This window comes from Sturnira hondurensis, unplaced genomic scaffold, assembly GCF_014824575.4.
Source record: "Sturnira hondurensis isolate 20B ecotype Veracruz unplaced genomic scaffold, ASM1482457v3 Scaffold0015509, whole genome shotgun sequence".
NCBI classification, from domain to species: domain Eukaryota; kingdom Metazoa; phylum Chordata; class Mammalia; order Chiroptera; family Phyllostomidae; genus Sturnira; species Sturnira hondurensis.
The window spans coordinates 11,138,904-11,165,755 of NW_028088140.1; the positions used below are offsets into that span (position 1 = coordinate 11,138,904).

The 26,852-nt window shown below is 43.9% G+C and overlaps 1 protein-coding gene across 14 annotated transcripts in view; it reads right to left on the bottom strand.

The window, feature by feature from the left end:
• Window positions 1-26,852, bottom strand: part of CACNA1C (calcium voltage-gated channel subunit alpha1 C) — a 664,664-nt gene that overhangs the window by 250,383 nt on the left and 387,429 nt on the right. For all 14 annotated transcript variants that reach the window (XM_037064774.1, XM_037064760.1, XM_037064762.1 and 11 more), the window contains exons 4-5: window positions 11,200-11,339; window positions 2,797-2,936 (exon numbers count right to left, since the gene is read on the bottom strand). In XM_037064774.1, the coding sequence (XP_036920669.1) occupies window positions 2,797-2,936; window positions 11,200-11,339 (280 nt within the window). The remainder of the gene's footprint in view (window positions 1-2,796; window positions 2,937-11,199; window positions 11,340-26,852) is intronic.

Consider the following 26,852-nt stretch of genomic DNA (forward strand, 5'->3'; position numbering starts at 1 on the left):
GCCCTTTCTTGAAGCCCCCAAAAGAGCTATTCCCTTTCTATTGGTGACCCACAGAAAACAAGACATGGTTGTTAGCCCTGTGCAGAAGCACAGAGTGATCTTTAAGGCTGCTCACCACTGCAAAACCATCTCAGTGTTACCACCTTTCATGACAAAAATATCTCCCTGAACTGCATGGAAAGTAATATCAAAGCCTTACATTTGAGGGGCTTTATCATGTCTTCACATTCCTGATGAGAGAATTCCAAAAAGTGTTACCTGTTCCTGACCACAATAATACAGTTTCACCATTATTTAAATGCATGTGGAGACTAGACACCTTCTTTAGGAAGTTTCTCCTACAATGGAGCCCCAGCTATTCTATCTAACTCTCCCTTTTAATGCACTAAAGCATGAGTGGCTCTCAACCATATGCATCTCTAATTAAGAATCTCTGTACTAGGGTAATTACTGTAACTATTTCTGTTAATAACAATCTCTTCAATCCCTCTATGATAGGCTGTAGTATTTGTTCACAACTTTGCCCATGCTTTTCTATAAATACAGTATATTTCTTTGTCCCATTATCTTTAGGACAAAGATAGCCATGTGACCTGCTCTGGCTACTGGAATGTGAGCAGCTGTGACATAAGCCATATTTGAGCAAAACAAAATATGCTTATGTGGTTTAGCTCTATGCCACTTTTGTGAGCATCTATCTGCCCTCTGCCACAAGGATGACATGGCTTGCATGCTGGGTGCTCCTTAAAACTGGATAATGGAATGAGATGGCATGCAGAACCTGGTTGAGCCCAGAACAGCTGCAGCTGGCCAACATCCTAATGTACCACGAGACAGGTGTGTTTCTGGTTTTAAGTCACTGTGAGTTTGGGATTGTTTGCTCTTGCAGTGAAAGCTGGCTAGTACACTCTTTTATTAGATTGTCCTATTCCTCAAGTGAAGGAACCATATTTATTCTTTGTGATATGTCCCCATACCCAACACAATGCTCTGAAATTGGGGGCCCCTAATAAGCACATACACAACAGGGTAAGGTTCATTATGTCTGTTGCAGCTTCGTTAGCTAAAGTTTAAAATGGTTCCTATCACTGACACATCAGCTGCACCATCATAAGTTCCTTAAAGTCACGTTTGAAGCCATTCTCACCCTGCCTTCTCACTCCTTGATTTTTGTCTACTGAGTTATGGCTGATTGGCCAAGAAAACTCAAATAATTTAGGCTTCACAAAAGGGCAATTGGGTCTTGGTGATTATACCCACTAATTCTATTCCTAGACGTCCCAAATGGTTAAAGCCAAATGAGAGAGAGAATCTGCTCTAAAAGCATTTGTGTGACTTAGCTCTATGTCCAGGTTAAGACAGGCCATCAGCCTTGCCCAGGGGGACTTACTGCAAAGAAAAGAGTCCAACTCTTGCTTCATTTATCCAGTAAATTCTCCTACCTTGTGCAGAGACCATTTAGGCACTGTGCAGAAATCAGAGACAATATAAGGCACAGTTCTGGGATTCAGGGGACTTGTAGTTGAAGAGAAAGGATGTATGTGCAAAAGCCTAAGACAGTCAAGAGTTAATTCTTTACAAGAGGTCTTGTGATATGGTAGGAAAGCATTGGTTTGAAAGTCAGGAGACCTGGCTCTAGTCATGCTCTGCTACTGGTTAAGTTACTTTGACTTTGGGAACATCTTTTCACTCTTTTGTGAGTGGAAAAAAAGGACTGAACAGTTTAATGTGAGGTCCTTCACATTTCTATGGTTTTATGACTCTAAGAGATATTACCAAGCAGTGTAATGTCAACAAGTACTCTGTCCCTAGTGTAGGTGGTAAAGGTGGTGTGTTCAGAAGACCTCTTTCCTGATCCCTGACTCCCAAACTGGTATGCTTTCAGCCTGGTCACAGGGATCTTCTCTGACTTAATTCTTGAGCCAGATCTAATGGAGCTGACCTGAGAGTGTAGTCTCTGCAAACAAGTCCAGAATTACGCTCAGATACCACAAATCAAACTGTCCAAAAGCTGACTTAGCTCCCAGGAGCAACTTTGGCTGGGGTTTCCTGCAGCTGATGCAGGTGCCTGAAGCTGCTGCGTTCAGTGCCCAGGACTCGCCCACTACAGGGCAGGCTTCTGGAGGCATCGCGGAGAGTGGTCTGTCCGCGTGACTGGTGACCTGAGAAACAGTATCTTTCTAACTCCTTCCTGCTTGTGTGAGATTACTGAACCCCCTCGACCCCTTGAGTAAAACCAGTTCTCATTATGACTGGAAGAATCCATAAAGAGGGCTTCTGAGGCCAGAGAGGCCCTCTTTCATAGGAAAGGCGGAAGCAGCTGGAAGAAATGGAAAAATAAGTTTCAGAATATCCACTTGCGATTTCCTGATTGTTTTTTTTTTTAAAAAAAATACTGAGATTAGAGTTAATTCCATTGGCTAAAATATCATGTGAGCCTTGGGGATTAGCTGTGTCTACTCACCTGGCTCTTTTTGCCACAAATGTATTTAAATTCCCAGCCCAGAGCCTTGTAGGCACTGCTCAGATGGCCAGAGGGTTGTTTTCTCTGTTACGCTGTCTTCATTTGGCTGTGTGAGTGCTCTCTTTTTAAAATTTTTTCCCCAAGTGTTTACAGGAGCTGGGACTACAGTGTGTTTTAATGGACTCACATTAGAATTGGGTTTTTAAAGCACAGGAACTCATTTAGAAAAAAAACCCATTTATATGAAATCAGGTTCCTCTGCAAAGTGCTCTTTGCATTAGGGCAAAGGAAAGTGGGGGTGGTGACAACATAAGAAGAATGACTCTACTTACTTGGGACTCCAGACACCAGGCGCAAGGGGCGCAGCACTCGGAATGCCCTCAGGGCCTTCACATCAAATCCAGCCCCTTTCCCTCCTAGAGCATTTGCCCCGTCAGCTTTGGTTGCTTGTTCTAAAATTGCACTAAAAAGCCTAGAAGAAAGGAAGGAGAGAAAGGTGCTGTCAGGACAGTTTCTTTGCCCAGATGGGCTCTCTGAATTCTCTGAAGGGAGCCTAGGATAGCAGAGATTGTAACCGTCTCCACTCCAGGAGCAAGTTCTGAGATGTCTGCCCAGGAGAGTCTGTGACCATCAGAAATTGACAGTGTGTCAGTGTGGGTATCACGCTGGCCACAGGCATAACCACCACCCAAAGAGCTCTGAGGGAGGCCACAGTCAGACCATTTGCCATCATAAACCTGTGAGAACACATCTGGCTTTGCGTGAGCTAAGCAGCCCTCAACAGAGTAAAAAGCAAGTGAAATTCACTGCCAGGGAACCCCATCCCTTTGTGGTGCCCTCTGACCCCCTTCGTGGTATCCTAGCTCCTGCTCTCATGTGGCCTGGAGCCACATTCTTTCTCCTCCCCATCTCTTTGATTTGTACCTAGGCACAGATAAATGATCCCAAAGAAATCTATTTTGCGCTGGCACATAACAGATGCTCAAAAGAAATATGCATATGTTGAACAAATAAATGACTGATCGAGTGGTTAAATGAGTAAGTTTTCAGTGGAATCAAATTCATGCATTAAGGTGCGTAGCCTGAGACATGAAAATTTCAGCTCTGTCACCCTGTGTTTCTGCTGATATATCCATTCCTCCAACAAACACAAACACCTACTATGCACCCAGCAATGTTCTAGACACTGAGGCTCCAGCAAAACAGACAGTCCTTAATTTCTTGGAGTTCACACTCTAGTAGAAGAATCAGAGAATAAACCAAATAACCAGTAAATGAATACCACATTTAGAGAGTGATAAATGCTAACATGACAAATGCAGCAAGGAAAGGGGATCTGGAGTGGCCAGGGTGGGAGACCTTCCTGTTTGATATCAAAAGGCTGGGAAAGGAACTGGCTACTAGGCTGACATTTGAGCAGAGACCTAAAGAAAGTGCAGGAGTAGGCACAGAGCTATGTGAGGTGACTGCTCCAGACAAAGGGAGCAGCATGGTAGTACGTTACAGGGACAAGAGGTGGCTGGAGCAAAACAGTAAGTGGAGAAGAGTAGAAGATGAAGTTGGAGAGGAAGCAGGGACCCTATGGTTTTCTCTGAGTTAGAAGGCACTCGGGGAGTTTGAACAGGAGAGTGGCATGATTTGACCACAATTTTAAAAGAATCCCTCTAATGCTGTGAGAAGAGGAGTCTGCAGTGGGACAAGACCAGGGCAGGCTGCTGTACTAATCCAAGGTGGGAGGTGTAGACCAGAGGTGGTGTTGGAGGTAGTAAGAAATAGTTGGATTCTGGATTTATTTTAAGGTAGATGTGATGGGATTGGTTGATGAACTGAATGTGAAGTGTAAAGAAGACAGAAGAATAAAAGACCATTACAAGGGTTTTGGCTTGAGGAACTGGAAGAATGAGTTATGGGGATGTACATCAATGGTTCTATTTTGAATGTTGTTGTGAAGTTTGAGTTGTTGTCAGTTGGACATCTTGAGTAGACTCTATTGGGTCTGGAGTTCTGGGGTGTGAGGACTCCAGGCTACAGAAAAACGTTTGGTAGTTGTGTAGATGGCATTAAAGTCAAATCCTACAAGATTGCCCAGGAGGCTGGTGTAGAAAGTGAAGACATGATAGGACTGAGCCCTGGGGCTCCAACATTGAGGAGTTGCAGAGAGGAGAAAGCAGTAAAAAGGACAAGTGGACAGATGGTGGGCTGTGAAGGAAGTGGTTGGGAGAAGGCAGTGATTAACTGTGTCAAGTGCTGCACATACAAGGATGGTCACTGACCATTGAATTTAGCAAATGAAGACCACTGAGACCTTGAAAACAGATTTTGGGGGAGTGATGAGGACAAAGCCTAACAGATATGACTTTAAAAAAGGATAGGAGGAGAAACTGAAGACACAGAGAATAGACAGCTCTGTCCAATAGAAACATAATGCAAGCCACACATGTGAGCCACATATGTAATTTAAATTTTCTAGTAGCCACATTTAAAAAAGTAAAAAAAAAAAAAAAAAAGAGCCCTGGCTCATATGGCTCAGTGAATTGAGTGCCAGCCTGCGAACCAAAGGTCATGGGTTCAATTCCTAGTCAGGGCCCATGCCTAGGTTGTAAGCCAGGTCCCCAGAAGGGGGAACGTGAGAGACGACCACACATTAATGTTTCTCTCCCTCCCTTTCTCTAAAAATAAATAAAATCTTTTTTAAAAAAGGAAAAAAAAGAAGAAACAGGTGAATTAACTTTGATAATATATTTTATATAACCAAAATATCATTTCTAAATGTAAATAAAGAATTAATTCATTGTCACTGTTCTTTGTTCTAAATCTTTGAATTCTACTGTGTATTTTGCATGTATAGCATATCTCAGTTAAGATTAGCTACATTTCAGGTGCTGGTGGCCACATTACATGTGGCTGGTGGCTACTGCATAGACAACTCCTTTGAGGAATTTTGCTATAAAACAGAGCAGAGGAAAAATGGTGGTTACCAGAGGGGATATGGATTCAAGAGTTGTGTTAATTAATTAATTAATTAATTAATTGAATCTTTGTGTAGGAATATTTTTATGGATTTGAGAGAGAGAGGCGGAGAGAGAGAGATAGAGAAACTTTAGTTGGTTGCCTCCTGTATGCACACCAACCAGAGATTGAAACAGAAATTTACATAAGTGCTCTGACCAGGGATCAAACCCACAACCCTTTTTGGTACATGGGATGATGCTCCAACCAACTGAGCCACCTGGCTAGGGCTTGTTTGTTTTTAAATGGAGATACATCAGCATTTTTGTGTATGATGGGACTCGCCTAACAGACACAGACAATTTTATGATGTAGACACAAAAAAGAACAATTATTGGAAAGACTGACATCCTTCAGTAGTCAGGATGGGCACCTAATGCACATTCAGGGATGCTGTCCTTATATAGAGGCAGGGAGGTCTATTATGGTTCAGGTAGGGAGGCACATTATAGGGTCACAGATGTGGTTGTGGGAACACATAAAAATTTTCTTCTGATTGCACCTGTTATCCCAGGAAAATATGGAGCAAGGTCATCATCAGCTGAAAGTGTGAATGGGGAGGAGGTATTGGAAGTATGAAGAGAAAGCAAGGGTAAAGAAAGTAGATGAGTGAACCAGTAGGAACATGTAGCAGGATTGCCAGGAGTCATGATGAGCCTATTTGGAGGTTTGTGGTCGTAAGTGAAAAGTGAGACCCATCAGCTCAACTTTGCATATTTCCATACCCCTTTCAATGGCACAGCTTCAGGTACTAAACAGACGTCTATCTAGTCAGATTTTATTAGGACTGTTGAGCAAGATAAATGAAGGGAAAAATAGAAGGTGATTATAAATGCAAGTGAGGGCTTACAATGATGGGGCATGGCATCTGAGCTGGTTGGAAGGAGGCATGCACATGATGGCAGGAGGGACAAAAGGAATGTGGCAGGATGAATGGATTGTTGGAGTTAATTGCTAGAGGAAGTGAAATGGAAAAATGGGTGGTACTGCTAAGAGAGTAGGATGTTTGGTTTGGGTTTCTAGGGAGGGTATAGTTATTAGGCACTGCAGGGATATTGGCTATAACCATGGGAGTGGGCAGCTGAGATAGAATGGATCCCCAGGGAAGAAGCTATTGAACCAAGAAGACACTGGATGGCAGTGGCAGGAGTAGTGAGCATTGGAGAGAGTGGGACTGAGCCAAGAGCTCATATCTTCAAGGAACGGGGAGTCACTCAAAAGTCTATGGAAAGCTACAATAAGGAGAAGCAGGGTGTAAAAGTGTCTGATGACACAAATATCAAAATTGGAGGTTTTCAGTGGGAAGAACAGTAGTCTGAAAGCAGAAATAAGGGGAAAGCAGGGCCCCTCTCCTGACCTCTAGGCTGTGGAATGAGGCATCTGGGAAAGGGACTGGCTACCTCCAGAGACTTCAAGGGAAGCAGGACCCTCAGGTTAAAGCCAGAGAGTGAGTGGAATGATCAGAATGAACTTGCTTTGTAAATAAAGTTTGCCTGGAATTCATCTACACCTATCCTTCACATAATAGCTGTTTTCTCCCTACAGAGTTGGGACACAGACTGCATGGCTCACAAAGCTGAAAGCTGTACCTGGCCCTTTATAGAACGTGTCTGCAGCCCCTGAATGGGAGATGGACTATAGGGAACAGAGGCCACAGAGGATTCAGAACTGGGTAGAGAGGGAGAAGGATTTAGATCAGAGGATGCACAGACCAGGTGTGATGGAAGTCTGGAGTCTTAGACTTTTTGCAGTAACTAAGAAAACTGGGGAAAAGGGTATCCAGGCAATTTCTGTCCTTTGCACCTTGAGATGACTATACTGATTCACTGTCAGTACAGTGAGTGCTGGGTCATGGCCTGGGGTCAAGAAGGAAGTCCAGGTATCAGAACTGGGTCCCCTTATTAGACCTGAATTTGGGGCCAGGGCAACTTCTTTTTGAGGACTAGGCTCAAGCCTTAAACAACTCATGCCCCAGGGCACTATCTGGAAACTGGGAGGCTGCAGGTGTGGGCTTAACTTTGCAGAAGCTCAGGTCCAGGCAGGACCCAGCAATGATAAAGCTGGACCAAATAAAGGATTTTCAAACTGTGCTCCATAGAACCTGTTGGGGACTTCATGAGCAGCAAGGCAGACATGAGTGACTGGGGTTCTGGCTCCTTTCCCCATATTTAACAGAGCAGGCCCCCTCTGATCTGTTTTATGCATTGGCCCTCTGAATAAGGCTTGGTTTTAACAATGGGTTCTGCAGCTCAAAGGAGTTTGATAACCCTGGTCAGACCACGTCTAAAGTCTCTGCTCCATGAGTCTCTCAGCTCAGCTTGGCAATATGTCAGTTTCACGTGTTGGTTGGTGATGCCTGGAATCCCATGCGAGGCTCCCAGGACAGGGGGGTGGGCTCCCTTCTCCACAAAGAAATATTCTTTCCACTCAAGTCTAGATCTTTGAAACGGAGATGAGTTCACAAATTATCAAATCCAAACCAGATCTGGTTACTGATATTTCCTGGAAGAAAGCAATATGCTTATTGGAGTGCAAGATGTTCACAAAATGTTATTCAGTGAAGGGAGTAGAGATTAGATAAGTTTCCTCTCTTTTAACCCCTGCCCCAACTTGATGCAGACTCTTAAGTGTTTGTGTTTAATTTTGAAGGGGTACAAAATGCAGGAACAGGTCTAGGGGATATTTATCTTGGTCTGCAAGAACTGCTGTTTCTCTTTGATTAGACACTATGGAGGTAAAACCACTGCTTTGTTCCTACCTGTCCCTAAGGGCCAGGTTCAGATGTGGATGTTTGGGGAGGAATTTCTACAGGAGGTATGTCTGGGAGTTCCTTAGCTGGACAGGAGAGCTTTTAAAAAAACAAGATAATGAGGCTCTAGAGGGCCCAATGAGTCAGAGCCAACATATTAGGAGGGTGACAAAGACATAGCAAAGGCCTTGGTGGCTGCAGCAGAATCTCTTGGGCAGGTGGAGCTATCAAGGATTCCTCAGTTCTCGGGGTAGTGTTCGGGGATGTAACTCACAGAGGTCTCAAAAGTCCTCCCCACTTTCGCTCAGCATCACTGTCTCCCCTCATACAGAGGAGAAAACTCCACTTTATGAAGGAAATGTGTGGGGAGAAGGAAACACCTCTTGTCAAAGGCCACCAGAATGGTAATTCACAGATGAGAGTGCAGCTCTCAGCCTGACACTCACAAAGCAAACAGGTACACCTTCCTCTCCAGGGGTGTGGCAGGCTCCCCTAATGTGCAGGACTCCTTTCTTAAAAAGCTGTGGGGGTGCCAAGGAGAGCAGATGTTTTCCAGAAGATGCAAGGGAAAGAGAGGGATATCCATTTAATATTGCAAAAGCAGCAGGAAAGGAGGCATGGCTGAAGACAGATGGCTGAGCTACATCCTCTGTGGGGGAATGTGTGCCATTTTTTGAATTAGTAGGATGAGCTGAGATTTAGACTGAACAGAAAGCCCCCAGAACCAATACCCTCAGAGAGGAGAAAGTAGGTGCCAAGTATGGCCAATTGTGGAATTAGTGGTAAGAACCAACCCAAAGGGTCATGGTACCAACACGTGAGCAAGTGCTGGCATCATAATCTAAGTGACTTCAATAGTCAATGAGGGGTATCTTTTGGAAGAATGCCAATCCTGAATGCTTCCCTTTCTTCATCAGCCTCATGGCCTAGACTCCAGAAAGATGTAACCAGAATCTGGTTGTGGAGAAGACCAGCAGCCCAAGGGATACAGCAAGGTCTCACCAAGCTGGAGACTAGCGGGTTGCCCAGTGTGCAGCACATGGTTGCCCAGTGTGTAGCACATGGTCAGGAACCTGCCCCCTCCTGCCCAGGGCTCCTGTTGGATTCCTGCCCAGTACTTCCTGTCCTCACCTCCAGTGCTTCAGTTAAGTCCATGCATAGGGCACAGCACTGGATCTGGTCAACTCCAACTCACTTATAAACATGAGAAGATGTAGCATCTCTGCCAAAACAAAATTAGCCCCTGCAAGACACCCCATCTCCCTATGGCTCCCAGAAGCATCAGATCTCAAGCCTGGATCTCTTTCCCATGTATGTGTGAAAGATTCCCAGGAGACTAAGGCCTTGAGAAAGATGCTGGATTTAAAAAGGATTTAGGGGCATTTGGGACATTACTGAGTTAATTCAAGGCATTTGATGAGTCACTTTTTGTTTATTCTGGCATGAACAGAAGCAGCCAAATCTCTCATGTTGCTGCCTCTTCACTCCAAGTCCTCTGGAGACAAATACATACCTGACCAGTACTCTCATTTTAGTGTTCCTCAAGCCACCCACATATACCTGATGTTAATGAGGCCAAAGTGTGTCACTCAGTGGTCAGACAAAAAAGGACAACACAGAAAACCCCCCTAAAACAGTTCCAAACAACCCTAACAAGGCATCCAGATGGCCAGAGACAAGGACATGACATCTAAATGATCTCGATTTGCTCCTCTCTTTTTTTCTGTGGGACAGACCAGACACTATCGTGAGATCCCAAGCAATGAGTGCTCTGGAGAAGCCCCAGGGGCCTTGGTCTTCACTGAGACAGCACAAAAACATTCATGAAAATAGTTTCTTAGGATAAGAGCCAAATGACATATTGACCTTGGCAATGAAGCCTGTTGTGTCTCCAGGGCAGTGAAAATACAAGGTGGCCACCACTCTCTGAGCTCAAAGTAACAACTGACAGCTCAAAGAAGCCAGCTTGTTCTTGAAATGAAATCTTACTGCAAAGGTACCCTCTTTACAAAACAGATGGTCACTGGAACATAGTCCACTGGGTGCTAACCAATTACATCTCACACAGCAGATGCAGGCTGGTTGGTACAAATGTTCCTAGAGACTCTTCCCATGAAGTTACTAATTCCTTGATAAGAAGATCACTTCTGAATTTTATTTCTTACATTGCTTTTTTTTTCTTTTTGCCTCATCTGATAATAAAATGCAGCAGAGTATCATGGGGAAGCTGTGTTTGATTTGGGTTTGGTCACTCATTGTCTTGGTTCTTCACAGGTCCCTGTGTTCTCCTGCCCCACCTGTCTTTTGCAGCTTGGTTTCCTTGGCCACAGCACAAGGCCCACCGCAGAGGTGAGAATGGGCATCCATAGCTCTTGCGTGCCGCCCTCACCATGCCTGCGGACCGCATGCTCACAGACCAGCTAAACTGAATGTGCTCAGTGAGATGGCAGGGAAGCTTGTCAGAAGAGCTCTCAGGCCAGACATTGTCAGAGATAGACAAATATACCTTACACAGAGGACTTTCCTCAGTTGCGTAAAGGATCCTGGGTTCCACTGAAAGCACTCAGATTCAACTTGTGTGAGTGCACGCATGTGTGAATGTGAGTACAATGTGCATGTGAGGGCAGTGGTGAGGAGGTTCCTAGGAAATGGATCCTCTCCCTTGGAGAAAGTCTGAATTTGAAGAGATATTTAATAGATCCTCTCATCCTGCCTGAAGCCCAGTGCCGGGGTGACCAAATCAAACATGCATATATGCATAGCTCTGGACAGAGACAACAATGGGGTGAAGAAGGGGGTGCTGAGTAGACAGGGTAGAGGCAAGGGGAATGAGGACATCTGTAATAGTGTCAACAATAAAAATATTTTAAAATAAAAATTTACAAAAAGGAGATATAAATACAGAAGAAAAAAGAGATATGCACTGGTTGGTGGCAGGGGTGAGGGGAAGAAAATAAAGGAAGGTAACTATACTTACCCTACAACCACAATTATAAAATCTAGTAAATTCCAACCGTTGCGGAGGTAAGCATTAGGGTGAAAGAGAAGTCCATAGGCTATTACTTTTAAAAATGCTTCCACAGTAAAAATGATGAGAAAGAGATATTCCACTCGTTCCTAGGGAAAAAAAAATAGAAGAGAGAGATAAAGAAAATCATTAGATTGGGGATTTATAAAGCTCTGCCCCAGAAGACCTCATGAGGAGGTAGAGAAGAATGCTGCCCTGGCCCATGGGGGTAGTTAAAGAAACCCTGGGTTGAACCTCACTGCCCCCACCCAGGGCAAATGACAAAGTCAACAGTTTGTTCCACTATTAGAACTTCAATTCACTGGGTGTTAAGCTACTTTTTAAAAAGTCTTCAAATGTCCTCTGTTTAAGTGCAAATATTAGGGTGGTCAAAAAATTAAAAATGTTTTGGAAACATCTTATTTAGTTAATCAGTGAACATGTCATTGTACCTTCTCAGAAGAGAACCCATGTCTCAATCTAATGGGAAGCAATGCCTGGACAGAGGAGAAGGGTGCTGAGAGAGGGGGTGGGACAGGGCCACAGGAAAAGTGTGCCACAACTTCAAGATAACAAACCCTGAAGATAACAAGACAGTCCTGGGGAGCAGACTAGCTGAGTTCTCCAAAACAGAGCAAAAACATAGCTGCAAAGCAATGGAGACATTGAAGGTCTCTCAACAGCCACTGAAACAGGCAAAACTGCTTACACCCACAGATCCAAAAAATTGAACTCCCTCTCTTTCCCAAGAAACTCTGTGTCCAGAGTTTCTTTCACAGAAACTCTGTGGTTAGCAGTGAAAGTCAGCATTTCCAGGATGGAGACAGGCACTGGGAGGGGATTGCGGACAGTGAATGGAAAAGGCTCATCTCTATTCTCAAGGGGCGGAAGTAGGTAGTCTTTTCCTCTATCACCTTGAAGAACAGCTTTGCATTTAAGGCTGCAGTGACTGACCCTGGGAGCCCTCACTGAACAGGACAAACTCACTGGCTCCATTAGAGTGAACCAACTCTGTGTTAATTCACTGCCTTCCCACACCGCTAATTGCTTTCTCCCACAACCATCTCCAGTGTGGATACTTAATGGCCCCCACCAGGCCAAGGCTGCTGCCTGGAAGCCTTTATGCTCCACTGCTCGCCTCTGCAGGAGCCTCAGCCCATCTCTCACTAGAGCCACAAAACACCAGTCCATGTGGCATTTGGCCACAGGTCTTTGAAGCAAGTCGTCCACAACCTTCAAGAAGCACTTGACTCAGAACCCCCAGACTTATTCTCCCACCCTCTAGCAGGCCAGGTGGGGCTCACTGAAGACCTCATTCACCTACATTAGCATCATCCTGGGAGGCCTTCCTCCTTCCACCTAGCCTGCTGGAGGGTCCTCCAAGACTGGGCATTGGGAGATTGATGGGTAGCTCTGCATGTCCCTGTGTTCCCTACATTCTTTCTGGATCCCCTAGACATTTGGTGAGTACTGGTCTCACCCCTCGATGAAGCAGTTTAAGGATGTAAACTTAAAAAAATACAGAATTCTGGGCCCCAACCAGACCTACTGAGGTAGATCTCTTGGCTAAGGAGCCTGACAATATGCATTATACACAATTTCCAGATGTCTCTGAAGTTTAAGAACCTCTGGCTCATGTGCTGATATGGGCCCAGATCAGACAGCAACCTGGAAAGGGAACAGAGAGGTTGGATTGTAATTGGCCTCCCCTTCAGAGGCAGGCCATCCCATCCTTTACTTTCTACCTATTAAAACACCATTAAGTTGATCTGGGGACACAGCTGCCTGGGGGCTATGACCCAGGTACAAATCACAGTGTGTGAGAGCCTCCAGTCTTTTAAAAATAGGTGATACGTTAAAATGAACATCAGGATAGTGTTGAAGGGAACGCATGTTACGAAAGGGCACAGTGCCGCCTGAGGCAGCTTGTGGAAGATGGGGGAAACTGTCAAAGACCCATAGTCCCCAACCCTACAGTGGTCAAAGCTTTTATCTTTAGCACCAAATGACAGGACTACCTCCTCTGGACCTCAGAAACCTCCATGGAAGTTCACAAAGTTGGAGCAGCGGTGAAAAGGGAAGAAAAGCAAAGGGACACAAACAGAAGCTGGGTGCCCACTAGGTATCAGGCATTTTCATGTGTTCACATGTATGTGCTACTTGCTTTTACCCATCCACCCACCCATCCAGTCATTCATTTTCACTGTGGCACAACCAGCTGAATTATTGGAAAGTGACTTTGGAGCTCTGCCTGGTGTGTCTAGATAATGAGCTTTCTGAGAGGTAGCACCCAAGCTTAGGGCACCTCTTCTCCAGGGTAAGGAGAGCAGTAAAATCACAAAGGCTCTGAGGACCCTATGTGCTAGGAAGCCAGCATTCCCAGACAAACTCCTGTGAACAACTGGCATCTCCAATCCAGACTGTCTGGCACAAAGTATTCTGTTTATTCTCCCATCTACAAGGCTGTTCTGCCTTGCTTGATTTCCCTATAAAAGGGGAAATCCATTGGGGAAGAGGGCCCTGGTCCCCTGGGCTGCAGTGCAACCCGACACTGCATGCCCAGTGGCTTCCTGGACCTGGCACACCTCCTTGTGAGGTGGGGGGATTGTGGGATTTGTAACTTTTCTTGTGATCTTTGGCCTTTTTGGTTCTCCCAGTGAAGTCTGCACTATGTGGTATTTGTCCCATACTCTGGCACGTAACATATGGGGGTCCAGAAAGACCCATCTGACATGACAGTGAGTCACTCAAACATTCACAAACACATTTATGTGCTGGGTGCTGAAGATTTGAGAAAAAGAGCTCTGAAACTGACCCTTGGTAAGTTGGTATAAGGGATTTTTTGGTGCAGTAAGAGACAAAGGACCAGATGATTCCAGTACAATAAGTAAATGGTGCTCTGAAGGCAAGCACAGTTTGCTGTGGATGGACTTCCCAAAGGTCAGCTTGAAGGTGAAGAGTTGTACAGGTGAAGAAGGTGGGATGAGGTCAGGTATTCCAAGTGCAAGAAGAACTAAGGAGAGGGGAAGTATAGAGAACTGCAGGAAATGCAAACATTTGATTTGGCCGGAGTGAAGGCTGTGAGAAGATGGAAATAGACGGGTGGGTAGGAACAAGATGACCAGGACTATGTGGCTACGCCTGGATGCTTGGACTCAATTTTGAGGAGACTGGGGATGGCTGGGTCAGATGAGGACTGTAGCGTGGCTTTGCAGTAGAGCATGGTAGCAGTGACAGGTGTGGAGAGGGTGGGCAAGTGACCCAAGCAGAGATCACAGAGTCTTGAGTTGCAGTAGAGACAGTGGGACTGGTTGAGAAGCAGGTGATTTCAGAGATACTTTATAAAAGATGTAATTTGGTTTCTGGTTGCATGTAGGGGTTGGAGGAAGGGACAGTGAAAGAAGAGCATGGTCCCCTCCGTGAGTTTTATAATTTGGTGGCTGTGAATGGTGATGCCTGTCACTGCAGTAGCAGACTTGGAAGAGGAAGGGAGAGAGACACCATTTCTGGACTTGCTTAATTTAGGGAACCTGTGGGACATCAAGATACACAGAGGAGGGTCTCAGAGGGGAGTTCACCTTGCAGGGAGGGCTTAATTGAGGTGGACAGTGCCTAGGCTAAGAGAAAAAAGTTGAGGCTGGAATCCAACTGTGTAAGGGACAACCTCATCCCTAAGGAAGCACTTCCACATCACAACATTCATCTCCTAGGCAGAGGTTACAGGATCCTGCTTCAAGCCATAAATCTGAGAGAGGAAAGGATCTTGGAAGTTATATAATTAACCTCCTCACTTGAAAAACTAGGATATCGACAAGATACCAAGGGCTGGGAGGCACATGCTGAGAATAGAACCAGGTTTCTTAACCCTCATCCAAAGGGCCAGGCATCTCATCTGACCACTCTGGGCCACGGTTGTCCCCAAAGACACAACTGAGTCACACTCCTCTTGCTAAGGATCTGATATAGAACTGAAAAGGGGTTAGAGAGTCAGTAAGAAGGGGTCTGGACAAGAACCCAGAGGAGGGGCAGTGCATGAGGTTGCAAAGTCTGGATACAGACACCTGTGCTGACTGCTGCTACGAAAAGCATTGTGTTCACTCTGACCCTAGGGGCATGAATGCCCTTACAGAATTAATTAAAAAAAATAAGGTGGGCCAAAATGGTGGCGGAGTAGGACGGAGCGACTCCAGTTCTCGTACCCCTGGGAGAAAATCCTGGTAGATTTACTGAAGAATAGCGCAATCAATTCCCCAACCAACAATTCCCCAGCATTTATGAAAATAAGAGTCCAGAGAGAGTGACGAACCAGACAGCTACAGGTCGTTGGGGTCTCAGGGACACGAGTAAGGATGGAGGTGGCCAGGCCGGCGGCAGCCCTTGGCTGGCGCATAACGGCCCTGGAGGCGGGGCTGCCGCAGTGGTCGCGGCCCAGAGGCTTCCGTCTGTGCCCAGCGACAGGGGTGTCTGCCACGGAGAACTCATCGGGAGCCTGGCAACCCTGAGTAAAGACAAGTGGCAGCGGCAGGGCCGGCTGCCCTCGGTAAGGCCGGCTGCCCTCGGGAGCCAGGCACCCCAGAGTAAAGTCAAAAGCAGCAGTGGCAGGATCAGCAGCCACTGGCCGGTGCATAAAGACCTTGGAGCTGCTGCTGCTGCAACTTCCAGGGCCCAGAGGCTTCTGTCTACGGCCAGCATCAGGGTGTCTGTCACAGAGGACTCATCGGGAGCCCAGCACTTGTGAGTAAAGACAAAAGCGGCAGCGGCAGGGCTGCCGTCGGCCAGCCCGTAACACCTCGGAGCCGCCACTGCTGCCGCATTAGGGGTGTACAGGCTTCCATCTGCGGCCAGTGCCACGGAGGACTCATAGGGAGCCCAGCACCCAATGGAGCATTGGGCCAGCTGCAGGGTCCTTGGAAGAGCTGGCTCCCTCCCTCACCATCTAGACGGGGCTGGGTGGCAGAGACCTGTCTGCCTAGGTGTGCAGGGAGGGTGGCAAGGACAGGGGGTCATGTTCAGTTGCGATCTCTGTGGTCGCCAGCCCACCAGCCTGCCAGCCCAGGAAATTTGAGAGGAGCATTGTCCTAACCAGTCAGGTTGGGGATTGGGCTAGGCTGAGAGGCACACTTTCTGGAGAAGTTTTTACTGGAAAGTGGACTGAGGTGTTCTCCTGTGAAGGCAGCTTGACTTGCTTCTCACCCAGCCACAGGACTGGGAAGGACCAGTACCAGATCCCGTAGGATCTAGGCAGCCTATCAGGTGGGCGGGTGCCCGCACCCCAGTCTGGTAGGTTGGCTGGTGGGCAGGTGTGCGCCTGGGCCTACAACCCAACCCACAGAGGGGTCCTGCCGAAACCAGAAAAACCAGATTGGACAGTTTGAAACCAACAAGGGAGGAGCTTTTTTTTTTTAACTTTTTAAAACTTTTTTTAAAACTTTTTTCAGTAATCATATATTTTTTAAATTTTATTGTTGCTATATCTTTCACTACTCTGTTCCTCTCCTTTCCTTTTCCCTGTTTTAGTCCTTCTTCCTTTCACCCCAAACTTATTGCTCTTTTCTCACTACTCTTGCCCTTTTTTGGTGTGTTTGTTTGTTTGTTGCTCTTTATACCACTGTAAATACTTCACAACACATCTCTCAGGTCTTAGCCCACTTTACAGGTTCCTGAATTCTATTACTGTAGTGATTAACTCTACGTGCTCACACGCTACGTCTATTTACTATTCTTTACTCTCACCTTACCTCAAAATCTGACCACCTGCAACCTCACTGCTTTCTAGATACAACTCACAAGCCTTCCCTCCCCAACAAGAGACTTATCTTTGGTTTATCCATTCTTAAAAGTGGCAAATTGGGTTGAAGATAACAGTTGACACTATATATAGCCTAAATATCTTCTATCTCTTCGGTACCGGCTGTGAATGTAAATATGATAAAATACTCTCCTGCTGTCATAAACCATTTTGCCTCCCTCTCCAACTGATCACACACACACAAAGAAAGGAGTAGGTGGAAGCGGAGAACATCAAGATACCTGCAGGAAACTGCACCACTGAATTTCACAGGTATTCTACCACAGAAGGTCACACCATAAACCCAGGGAGTCAGAACAGATCAATTTAAGAAGCTGAGGCTAACAAGAAGAGTCTCATAAGCAATGGGAAGACAAAGAAACAATGCCCAAATGAAAGAAAAGGTGGAAGTCTCAGAAATAATGTCAGATGAAAGAGAGGCAAGTAAGCTATCAGATATTGAATTCAAAGCACTAGTTATCAGGAAATTCAAAGAGCTCACAATGAGCTACCAGAAACTAGAGGGGAGCTACCACAAGCTAGAGGGGAGCTACAATGAGCTCTCTGCAAACTATATCACATGAAAAAGGAAATAGAAACTATCAGCAAAGGACAAGAGGAAATGAAGAATACAATTTCGGAACTGAAGAACACAGTAGAAGGAATGAAAAGCAGGATTGATGAGGCAGAACATTGGATCAGCGAGCTGCAGGACACAGTAGAAGGAATCTCCCAGAAACAGCAAGAAAGGGAAAAGAGGCTCAAAAAGAATGAAGAGGGACTAAGAGAAATGCAAGATAATATGAAACATAATAATATCCAAATAATAGGAATACCAGAAGGAGAAGAAGGAGAACAAGGGATAGAAAACCTATTTGAAAGAGTAATGATGGAAAATTTTCCTAATTTGATGAGAAAAAAAGTTACACGAATCCAGGAATCACAGAGAGTCCCATTCAAGACGAACCCAAAGAGTCCCACTTCAAGACTCATCGTCATTAAAATGGCAAAACTCCAAGACAAAGAGAGAATCTTAAAGGCAGCAAGGGAGAAAAAGGAAGTAAAAGGGGGTCCCAATAAGGTTGGCTATAGACTTCTCAATGGAAACATTCCAAGCAAGAAGAGAATGGCAGGAAATATTCCAAGTAATGAGAAACAGAGGCCTACAACCAAGGCTACTTTACCCAGCAAGGCTCTCAATCAAGATAAAAGGCCAAATAAAGAGCTTCTAAGACGAAAGAAGTCTAAAAGAATATGCCTCCACCAAACCAGCTCTACAAGAAATACTAAAAGGACTGCTTTAAGGAAAGGAAGGAAAATAGAGACAGAAAGGAACTGTGGTACAAAAATGGCAATGAATAAGTACCTATCATTAATAACCTTAAATGTAATTGGATTAAATGCTCCAATCAAAAGACATAGAATAGCTGAATGGTTAAGGAAGCATGACCCACACATATGCTGCCTACAGGGGACCCACCTCAGGACAAAAGACCATCGCAGAATAAAAGTGAAAGGCTGGAAACAAATTTTCCAAGCAAATGGTCAAGGAAAAAAAAGCCAGAGTAGCAATTCTCATATCAGACAAAATAGACTTCAAAAAAAGGGCCATCAAGAGAGACCCAGAAGGTCACTTCATAATACTCAAGGGAAGAATACTCTAGGAGACTTCAAGAAAGATATTGACAGCAACACAATTATATTAGAGGAATTTAACACCACACTCTCAAAAATGGACAGATCTTCCAAACAACATATCAACAAAGATATAGCTGCACTAAACAACACCCTAGATGAAATGGACTTGACTGATATATATAGAGCTCTTCATCCCAAAGAAGCTAAATACACATTCTTTTCAAATGCACATGGAACATTTTCAAAGATAGACCACATGATAAGACACAAAATGAGTCTCAACAATTTCAGGAAAATAGAAATCATACCAAGCATTTTCTCTGATCACAAGGGACTGAAATTGGAAATCAACCCCACAGGAAAAAACCCCAAACACTCAAAATCATGGATATGGAATAGCGTGCTATTAAACAATGAATGGGTCAAGACTGAAATTAGGGAAGAAATCAAAAAGTTTCTGGAAACAAATGAAAATGAACTCACAACAACCCAAAACTTATGGGACACAGTGAAGGCAGTCCTGAGAGGGAAGTTCATAGCAATACAGGCTTACCTAAAGAAGATAAAAACGTTTCAAACAAACAACCTAACCCGACCCCTGCAAGAACTCGAGGAACAACAACAAAGACAGCCCAGAGTAAGTAGAAGGAAGGAAATAACCAATATCAGAGCAGAATTAAATGACATAGGGACTAAAAGCACAATTCTAAGGATCAATGAATCCAAGAGTTGGTTTTTTGAAAAGATAAGCAAAATAGGCAAGTGTTTAAGTAAGGAAAGGAAGAGAAAGGAAGAGAGAGGACACAAATAAATAGAATAAGAAATGAAAGAGGATAATTTACAACTGATACCACAGAAATAGAAGGGATTGTAAGAAATTACTATGAAGAACTGTATGCCAAGAAATGTGAAAACCTACGTGAAATGGACAAATTTCTAGAGAAATATAATCTTCCAAAACTCAATGAAGAAGAAGTAGAAAGCCTGAATAGACCAATAACAGCAGATGAAATTGAAGCAGTAATCAAAAAACTCCCATCACACAAAAGCCCTGGACCAGATGGTTTCACAGGAGAATTCTACAAAGCCTTTAAGGAAGAACTAACCCCAATTCTTCACAGACCATTGCAAAAAATCCAAAATGATGGGAAACTCCCCGACTCTTTTTATGAAGCCAGCATCATCCTAATTCCAAAGCCAGATAGAGACACAACAAAGAAAGGAAACTTCAGGCCAACATCGCTGATGAACATACATGCTGAAATCCTCAACAAAATATTGGCAAGTCGCATCCAACAATACATCAAAAAGATCATACACCACGACCAAGTGGGATTCATCCCAGGGATGCAAGGATGGTTCAATATTCACAAATCAGTAAATGTAATACACCACATAAACAAAAGCAAAGACAAAAACCACATGGTCATATCAATAGATGCGGAAAAAGCTTTTGATAAGGTACAACACCCATTTATGATAAAGGTACTCAGCAAAGTGGGAATAGAGGGAGCATTCGTCAATATAATAAAGGCCATATATGAAAGACCTATAGCCAACATCATACTCAATGGGCAAAAGCTAAAAGCTTTCCCACTAAGATCAGGAACAAGACAAGGTTGTCCACTTTCATCACTTCTATTTAATATAGTATTGGAAGTTTTAGCCTCAGCAATTAGGCAAGAAAAGGAAATAAAAGGCATTCAAATTGGAAAGGAGGAAACAAAACTCTCACTGTTTGCAGATGACATAATAATGTACATGGAAAATCCTATAGACTCTACCAAAAAACTGCTCAAACTAATAAATGAATTTGGCAAAACAGTGGGTTACAAAGTCAATATCCAGAAATCAAAGGCATTTTTGTATACTAACAATGAATCAGCAGAAGCAGAAATCAAGAAAAAAATCCCATTTGATATAGCAAAACAAAAATAAAATATCAGGGAATAAACCTAACCAAGGAGGTAAAAGACCTGTATGCAGAAAACTACACAACACTGAAGAAAGAAATCAAGGAAAACACAAACAAATGGAAACATATACCGTGTTCATGGATTGGCAGAATTAACATCATCAAAATGTCCATACTACCCAAAGCAATTTACAGATTCAATGCAATACCTATTAAAGTACCAATGGCATATTTCACAGACATAGAACAAACACTTCAAAAATTTATATGGAACCATAAAAGACCCCGAATAGCAGCTGCAATGTTGAGAAAGAAGAACAAAGTAGGAGGGATCACAATACCTGATATCAAACTGTATTACAAGGCCACTGCAATCAAAACAGCATGGTACTGGCATAAAAACAGGCACATAGACCAATGGAATAGAACAGAGAGCCCAGAAATAAACCCAAATTTTTACATTCAATTAATATTTGACACAGGGAGCAGTAACATAAAATGGGGTAAAGATAGCCTCTTCAACAAATGGTGTTGGGAGAACTGGACAGCTACATGCAAAAAAATGAAACTCGAGCACCAACTTACATCATACACCAAAATAAATTCAAGGTGGATAAAAGACTTAAATATAAGCCATGACACCATTAAAGTCCTAGAGGAGAACATTGGCAGGAAAATCTCAGATATTTCACGCAGCAACATTTTTACTGATATGTCCCCTAGAGCAAGGACTATAAAGGAAAGAATAAACAAATGGGATCTCATCAAAATAAAAAGCTTCTGCGCAGCTAAAGAAAACAGCATTAAAATAAAAAGACAACCAACTGTATGGGAAACCATATTTGCCAATGATACCTCAGACAAAGGTTTAATCTCCAAAATATACAAAGAACTCTCATGACTTCACTCTAAGAAGACAACTAACCCAATTAAAAAATGGGGAAAGGACTTGAACAGACACTTCTCCAAGGAGGACATACAGAGGATCCAGAGACACATGAAGAGATGCTCAATATCACTAGCTATCAGAGAGATGCAAATTACAACCACAGTGAGATACCACTTTACACCGGTGAGAATGGCTATCATAAACAAAGCAATAAACAACAAATGTTGGAGAGGGTGTGGGGAAAAGGGGACTCTGGTCCACTGTTGGTGGGATTGTAGACTGGTATAACCATATGGAAGACAGTATGGAATTTTCTCAGAAAACTAAAATTGGACTTGCCTTTTGGCCCAGCAATTCCACTGCTAGGATTGTATCCTAAGAACCCTAAAATACCAATCCCAAAGAACATATGCACCCCAATGTTCATAGCAGCACAATTTACAATAGCCAAGAGTTGGAAGCAACCTAGGTGCCCATCAGTAAATGAATGGATCAAAAAACTATGGTACATATACACAATGGAATTTTATGCTGCAGAAAGAAAGAAGGAGCTCCTACTTTTTGCAACAACATGGATGGAACTGGAAAGCATTATGCTGAGTGAAATAAGCCAGGTGTTGAAGGACAAATAAGATATGATCTCACCTTTAACAGGAAGCTATACAACAAAACAAACAAGCAAGCAAAGTATAACCAAAGACACTGAAATAGAGAACAGGCTGACAGGGACCAGAGTGGAGAGGGGTGGGAATTTCAGGGGAAATATGGGAGGGATTTAGAGGAACATATATAAAGGATACATGGACAACTGAGAAGGGTGGAAATGGGAGGGAGGGGGGAGCACAGGGTTTGGGATGGGATTGGAGTAATAGACAGAAAAGTGTACTTGAAAAATAATTAAATTAAAAAAAGAAATTATAATCCTATGTCTGGGCACTATTAGAGATTTTTGCTTGGAACGCCAATGGGCTGAATCTTGGGATATGTGTGGTATATGCATGTAAAGGTGAGGGCTTGATGACTTTAAGTTATATTTTTCTGGAACTCCATGCTACTAGAAGAGAGAAATCTGTTGGTTAACAATGATTTTGTGAGTCATCCTATGAGTCACAGTGTTAGGATTACAGTTGACTCTTGAACAACATAGGTTTGAACTACATGGGTCCACTGATTTGTGAATTTTTTCAATAAATATCCAGTCCATCCCTTGTAAAAAATAATAAATAAATAAATAAATAGAACAAGAAATTTAAATAAATGAAACAGCTTAGTTGATCCTGTCAAAATACATGTTGTATTGCTACAGAAACATGTAAGGGTGAATATGAATGGAGTAAAGAAGAGCAACACTGTCACAGACCATTCTCTCGCAGCTGACACCTCAGGAACCCCAGTCCTGTGTGTACCCTCCTCCTGAGGCTAGAGCTCTGTGGGCCCTCCTGAATCTTGAGGGGTGGCAGAGCTCTTAGAGACTGCACCCAATGGTCAGCATAGGAACTGGCCTTTTCTGTGCTCTTGGCAACCAGGGAGCTTTGGAGGTCCAGGGAACAGACTACCATTCTGTGTTGAGGTTGGAATGGTAGAGGTGACAGAAAAACTGCAGAAGGGAGAACAAACCAAGCACCAGACTCTCAAGGCTGTGAATGTTGGGACCGGATTCCATAGGGTTCCTGGAGGATCCCCTTCCTTGGGGCAGTGTGAGGCCTTCAACCCGTCAGATGGCTCCTGTCTTTCGTCTTCCTTTCTATGACTTCTCGTCTTCTCTAATGCTATTTTCCTTCTATTGCTTCCTTTCCATTTCCATATTCTTCTCCCTTTCTTTCCTCTCTCCCTGCTCAAGTCTTAGGGATGCCATTGGCAACCAAAGCCCCTGGTCACATTCCTTTTTGAAATATTTAGGAAAATTAACAGAAAGAGAGTCTCAGTTCCCAGGAGTCATGACATCTTCTAAACACTTGTGGACTAAACGCTCAGTTCCTAGGAATCAGCATGTCTTTTAAACACTTGTGGAGCTAGATTGACTCTGATGGATACAGGCTATCTTGGTTTTCCATTTATCATTTCATGTATTCATATCTGGCCTTTTAACTATGTTATAAACTTCTAGAAGACAGAGATTCAGTTATCTTTTGACAGTAATAACCTTGATTTTGGCACCAACTGACTCTGTGTGTCTTTGAGCAAGTCATTTTACTTCTCTGAGACTATTTCCTCATCTGTAAAAACACTAGTTAAGCTTTTAAAAAATATATACAATGCTGCTGAGCCCTAGGTTTCTACAGGGCTGTTTTGGGAACAGTTATAGGTTAGGGAAAGACAGAGAGAGTGGGGCTTTGGTTCCCCCACCCCGTGAACCAGAGCAGTGCCATTTGAACCCACATGCTAAGTTGCCCAAACCTCCTAACACTTGAATGGAGTTTAGGAAGTTGATCCGATGGGGGTGTAGACAGAGAATATACATAAAAAAAGTAGCCACCTCTTCCTGATGAGGCTGGGAGGTTTTCATTGGCTTTATATGCTGGGTTCTGAATAAGACTTTATTTGATAAGAGGAATCACTGCTTTTGTGTCTTTCTTGGAACTTTGAACACCACCTCCAAAGTGGTAGATGACACACAAATTCTCTCCAAACTTCTATGGCATTTGAGGACGCTAGTGCCTGGTCTGCATGCAGTTCTGCCTAAGGCACAGTCAGATTCCAAGACACTAAAAGGAACAAAGAGTTCCTGTCCTTGTTGTTCTAATGATCACCATAAATACAAATAGATTTTATAATAAAAATCCTTCATTAAAGAGATTAGTAATATTTGTGCTTTAGGAGAACATGGACTCCCTGTGAGCAGAGGCCATGCCAGGGCAAAGCTCCTAAGACAAGGACTCTCATGGAGAGCCTGTCTATTCACACATGCACATTTCTGCTCACACACACACACATGGCCCATCTGGGTGATGCCCACCATGTGTTGAATACTGTACAGCTTACACCTCCTTTTTTACAGACCAGGGATGTGAAAATTGATACTAAACCCATGTGCACCCTCTTAGATTTATGAAAGTGTATTTATTAAAGCTGCCAAGAATTCTACTCAAATAAACTTATGAGAAGCTCAGTCATACAATTCTATCTCAGTACAAGGTGAAAAGACAATAAATGCAATAACAATGCTTCAAATAGCACTTTGTGTTCAGATTGTTTCATAACTTAAGTACAATTCGATCTGACCTCAAATTACAGCCTCTTCCTTATTCTCTAATGAAGAAGAACAAAGGAACTAGAAAACTGTATTTCCTCACTCTCCAATTCTCTCATTCATTCATTCACTCATTCAGTAGGACACAAATATTTCTTGAGGGCCTGCTCAGCCCTATACCACTCGTGACATTGCCCTCTTATGACACTGATAAACTTGTAGAAATAAGAAGTATGGACACACATTACAAGCCCCACATTATACAGACTTAAGGGTACTTGTCCAAGGCCTCACAGCTACCCCATATGATGAGCACTCAGGTTTCCTAATGGCTAGTAGGTGCTTCTTATGATATAGCTCAGCTTTTTCTGTCTGTGGGCTGGCTGAATCCCTGAATTACTGTGTCCATAAGGGGCCACTGGGCAATAAAAGGCCACCTATATGGCGTAGCTAGAAGAATGGCCTGCAGGGACCCCAAAACCTCCTCCACCCTGTTGGTGTTTGAAATGCAGCCACTAACAAGCCTTTCTTCCATCAGTAGATGACTAGATAAACACAATGTGGGCTGTGTGTGTGTGTGTGTATGAAATGGAGCTTTGACACATGCTACAACATGGATGAGCCTTGAAGACATTGTGCTAAGTGAAAAGGCAGACAAATTCCACTTACACCTAGAATAAGCAACTTCAGAAACAATGTAGATTAGAGGTTGCCAGAGACTAGAAGGAGGGAGAAACTGTTTCAAGGAATAAAAAACTTTGGAAAAAGTGGTGACATTGCACAACATTGTGAGTATAATTAATGTCACTTGAGTGTACACTTAAAAATGGTTAGAATGGCATATTTTATGTTGTTTACCACAATGAATAAAAGATCCATTCCTTTGGATCTTAAAGATTTTCTAAGTTTTAGAAGTCTCTGCCTAAACTACCTGAGGTCATATTTAAACTTGTATCAGGTACACTTTAAAAGGGACTAATTCCAAGAATGTTGACAGCATAGTTTTTGTTGTGAGATCCTGCCTAGATGTCTGGGTACCTGGATTGGGAAGAGGGAGGCTGGGCAGGGAGGTGGGAGGCCGCTGAAGACAACTGCTTCAGTTTCACAATTTTCTGAAGGCAGGCCCTTCTCAAGGTCCTTGTATGGAAGCCTATTTAGAAGGTGCCTGGTGTTCAGATGCTGTGGCCTTAAAACTCAAGACTTCTGGTAAAGGAAGAAGGGATAGGACAAACCATTTAATAGCCTAAGAGTAAAGCAATCTGGAAAAGAACATTTGACCTATTTATTAAGGGCAAGTAGCAATTGAGGTGAGTTGAAAAGTATGCCAGTGTTTTACAGTAGCTCAGTTTAAGAAAACCAAACACTCTCCTCCAATGGCTCTGTTTTCTTTTGGCTTGCCCATGATGCTAAGTTGAAGTGGCTTATTTGCATATTAATTTCTCACTTTCACGTCTACTTCTTTGGAGGCTGGTCTAGCCTCAGCTACTCCAGCACCTGGACATAGGCTTTAGCTCCTAAGTGCACCAAATGTGCTGCCTCAGCGGTCTGGGTACTGGCCTGCCCACCCCTTCTGGGCCATTCACTGCCCCTGTCCTTGAGATAGCATCTACATCCATCTATGGGGCAGGCCCCTTCCTAGGCTACATTTCCCAACTGCAAAGCCCCAAAGGGCAGACTGGCCTGCTGGGGTTCCATGTCTGGTGTCCTGCGTGTGAATGGTACAGAGGGAACAATCAGCCTTTGTCACATGCTGCCTGCATCGCTCTCCTCGAGTTCAAAAGAAGCCCCGGTGTTGCACAGTCCAGTCTTCAGGACACGGAGGGAGTTCCTTCCATCTCAGGAGGTCACTTCCTACTGAGGCTGCCATCCTGTCACTGGACAGCTCTGCTGTCAGGTGACCTCCCTCTCCAAGGAGTTTCCTCTGGCTCACGGATATTACCTTCTCTTTGGGGGTAATGGAGTGGACAGGGTGACAGATACTACCAATCAGGGCTGAAGTATTCCTGAGGACAATGAGGCATTTGCTTTAGTGACCTGTGGCCTAGTGTATCATTTCCCAAATGGAGGGAGGGTGCAGCAGTGGCCTCAAAACTCTCTCCTAAGAGCCCACCTTCTTTTGAGGAGTAGAATAACGACTAACCCCTGACCCAGGGAAACAGACCCTGTCTCTTCCGTCCTCCCCACTGTCTGTCTCTATCCAGGC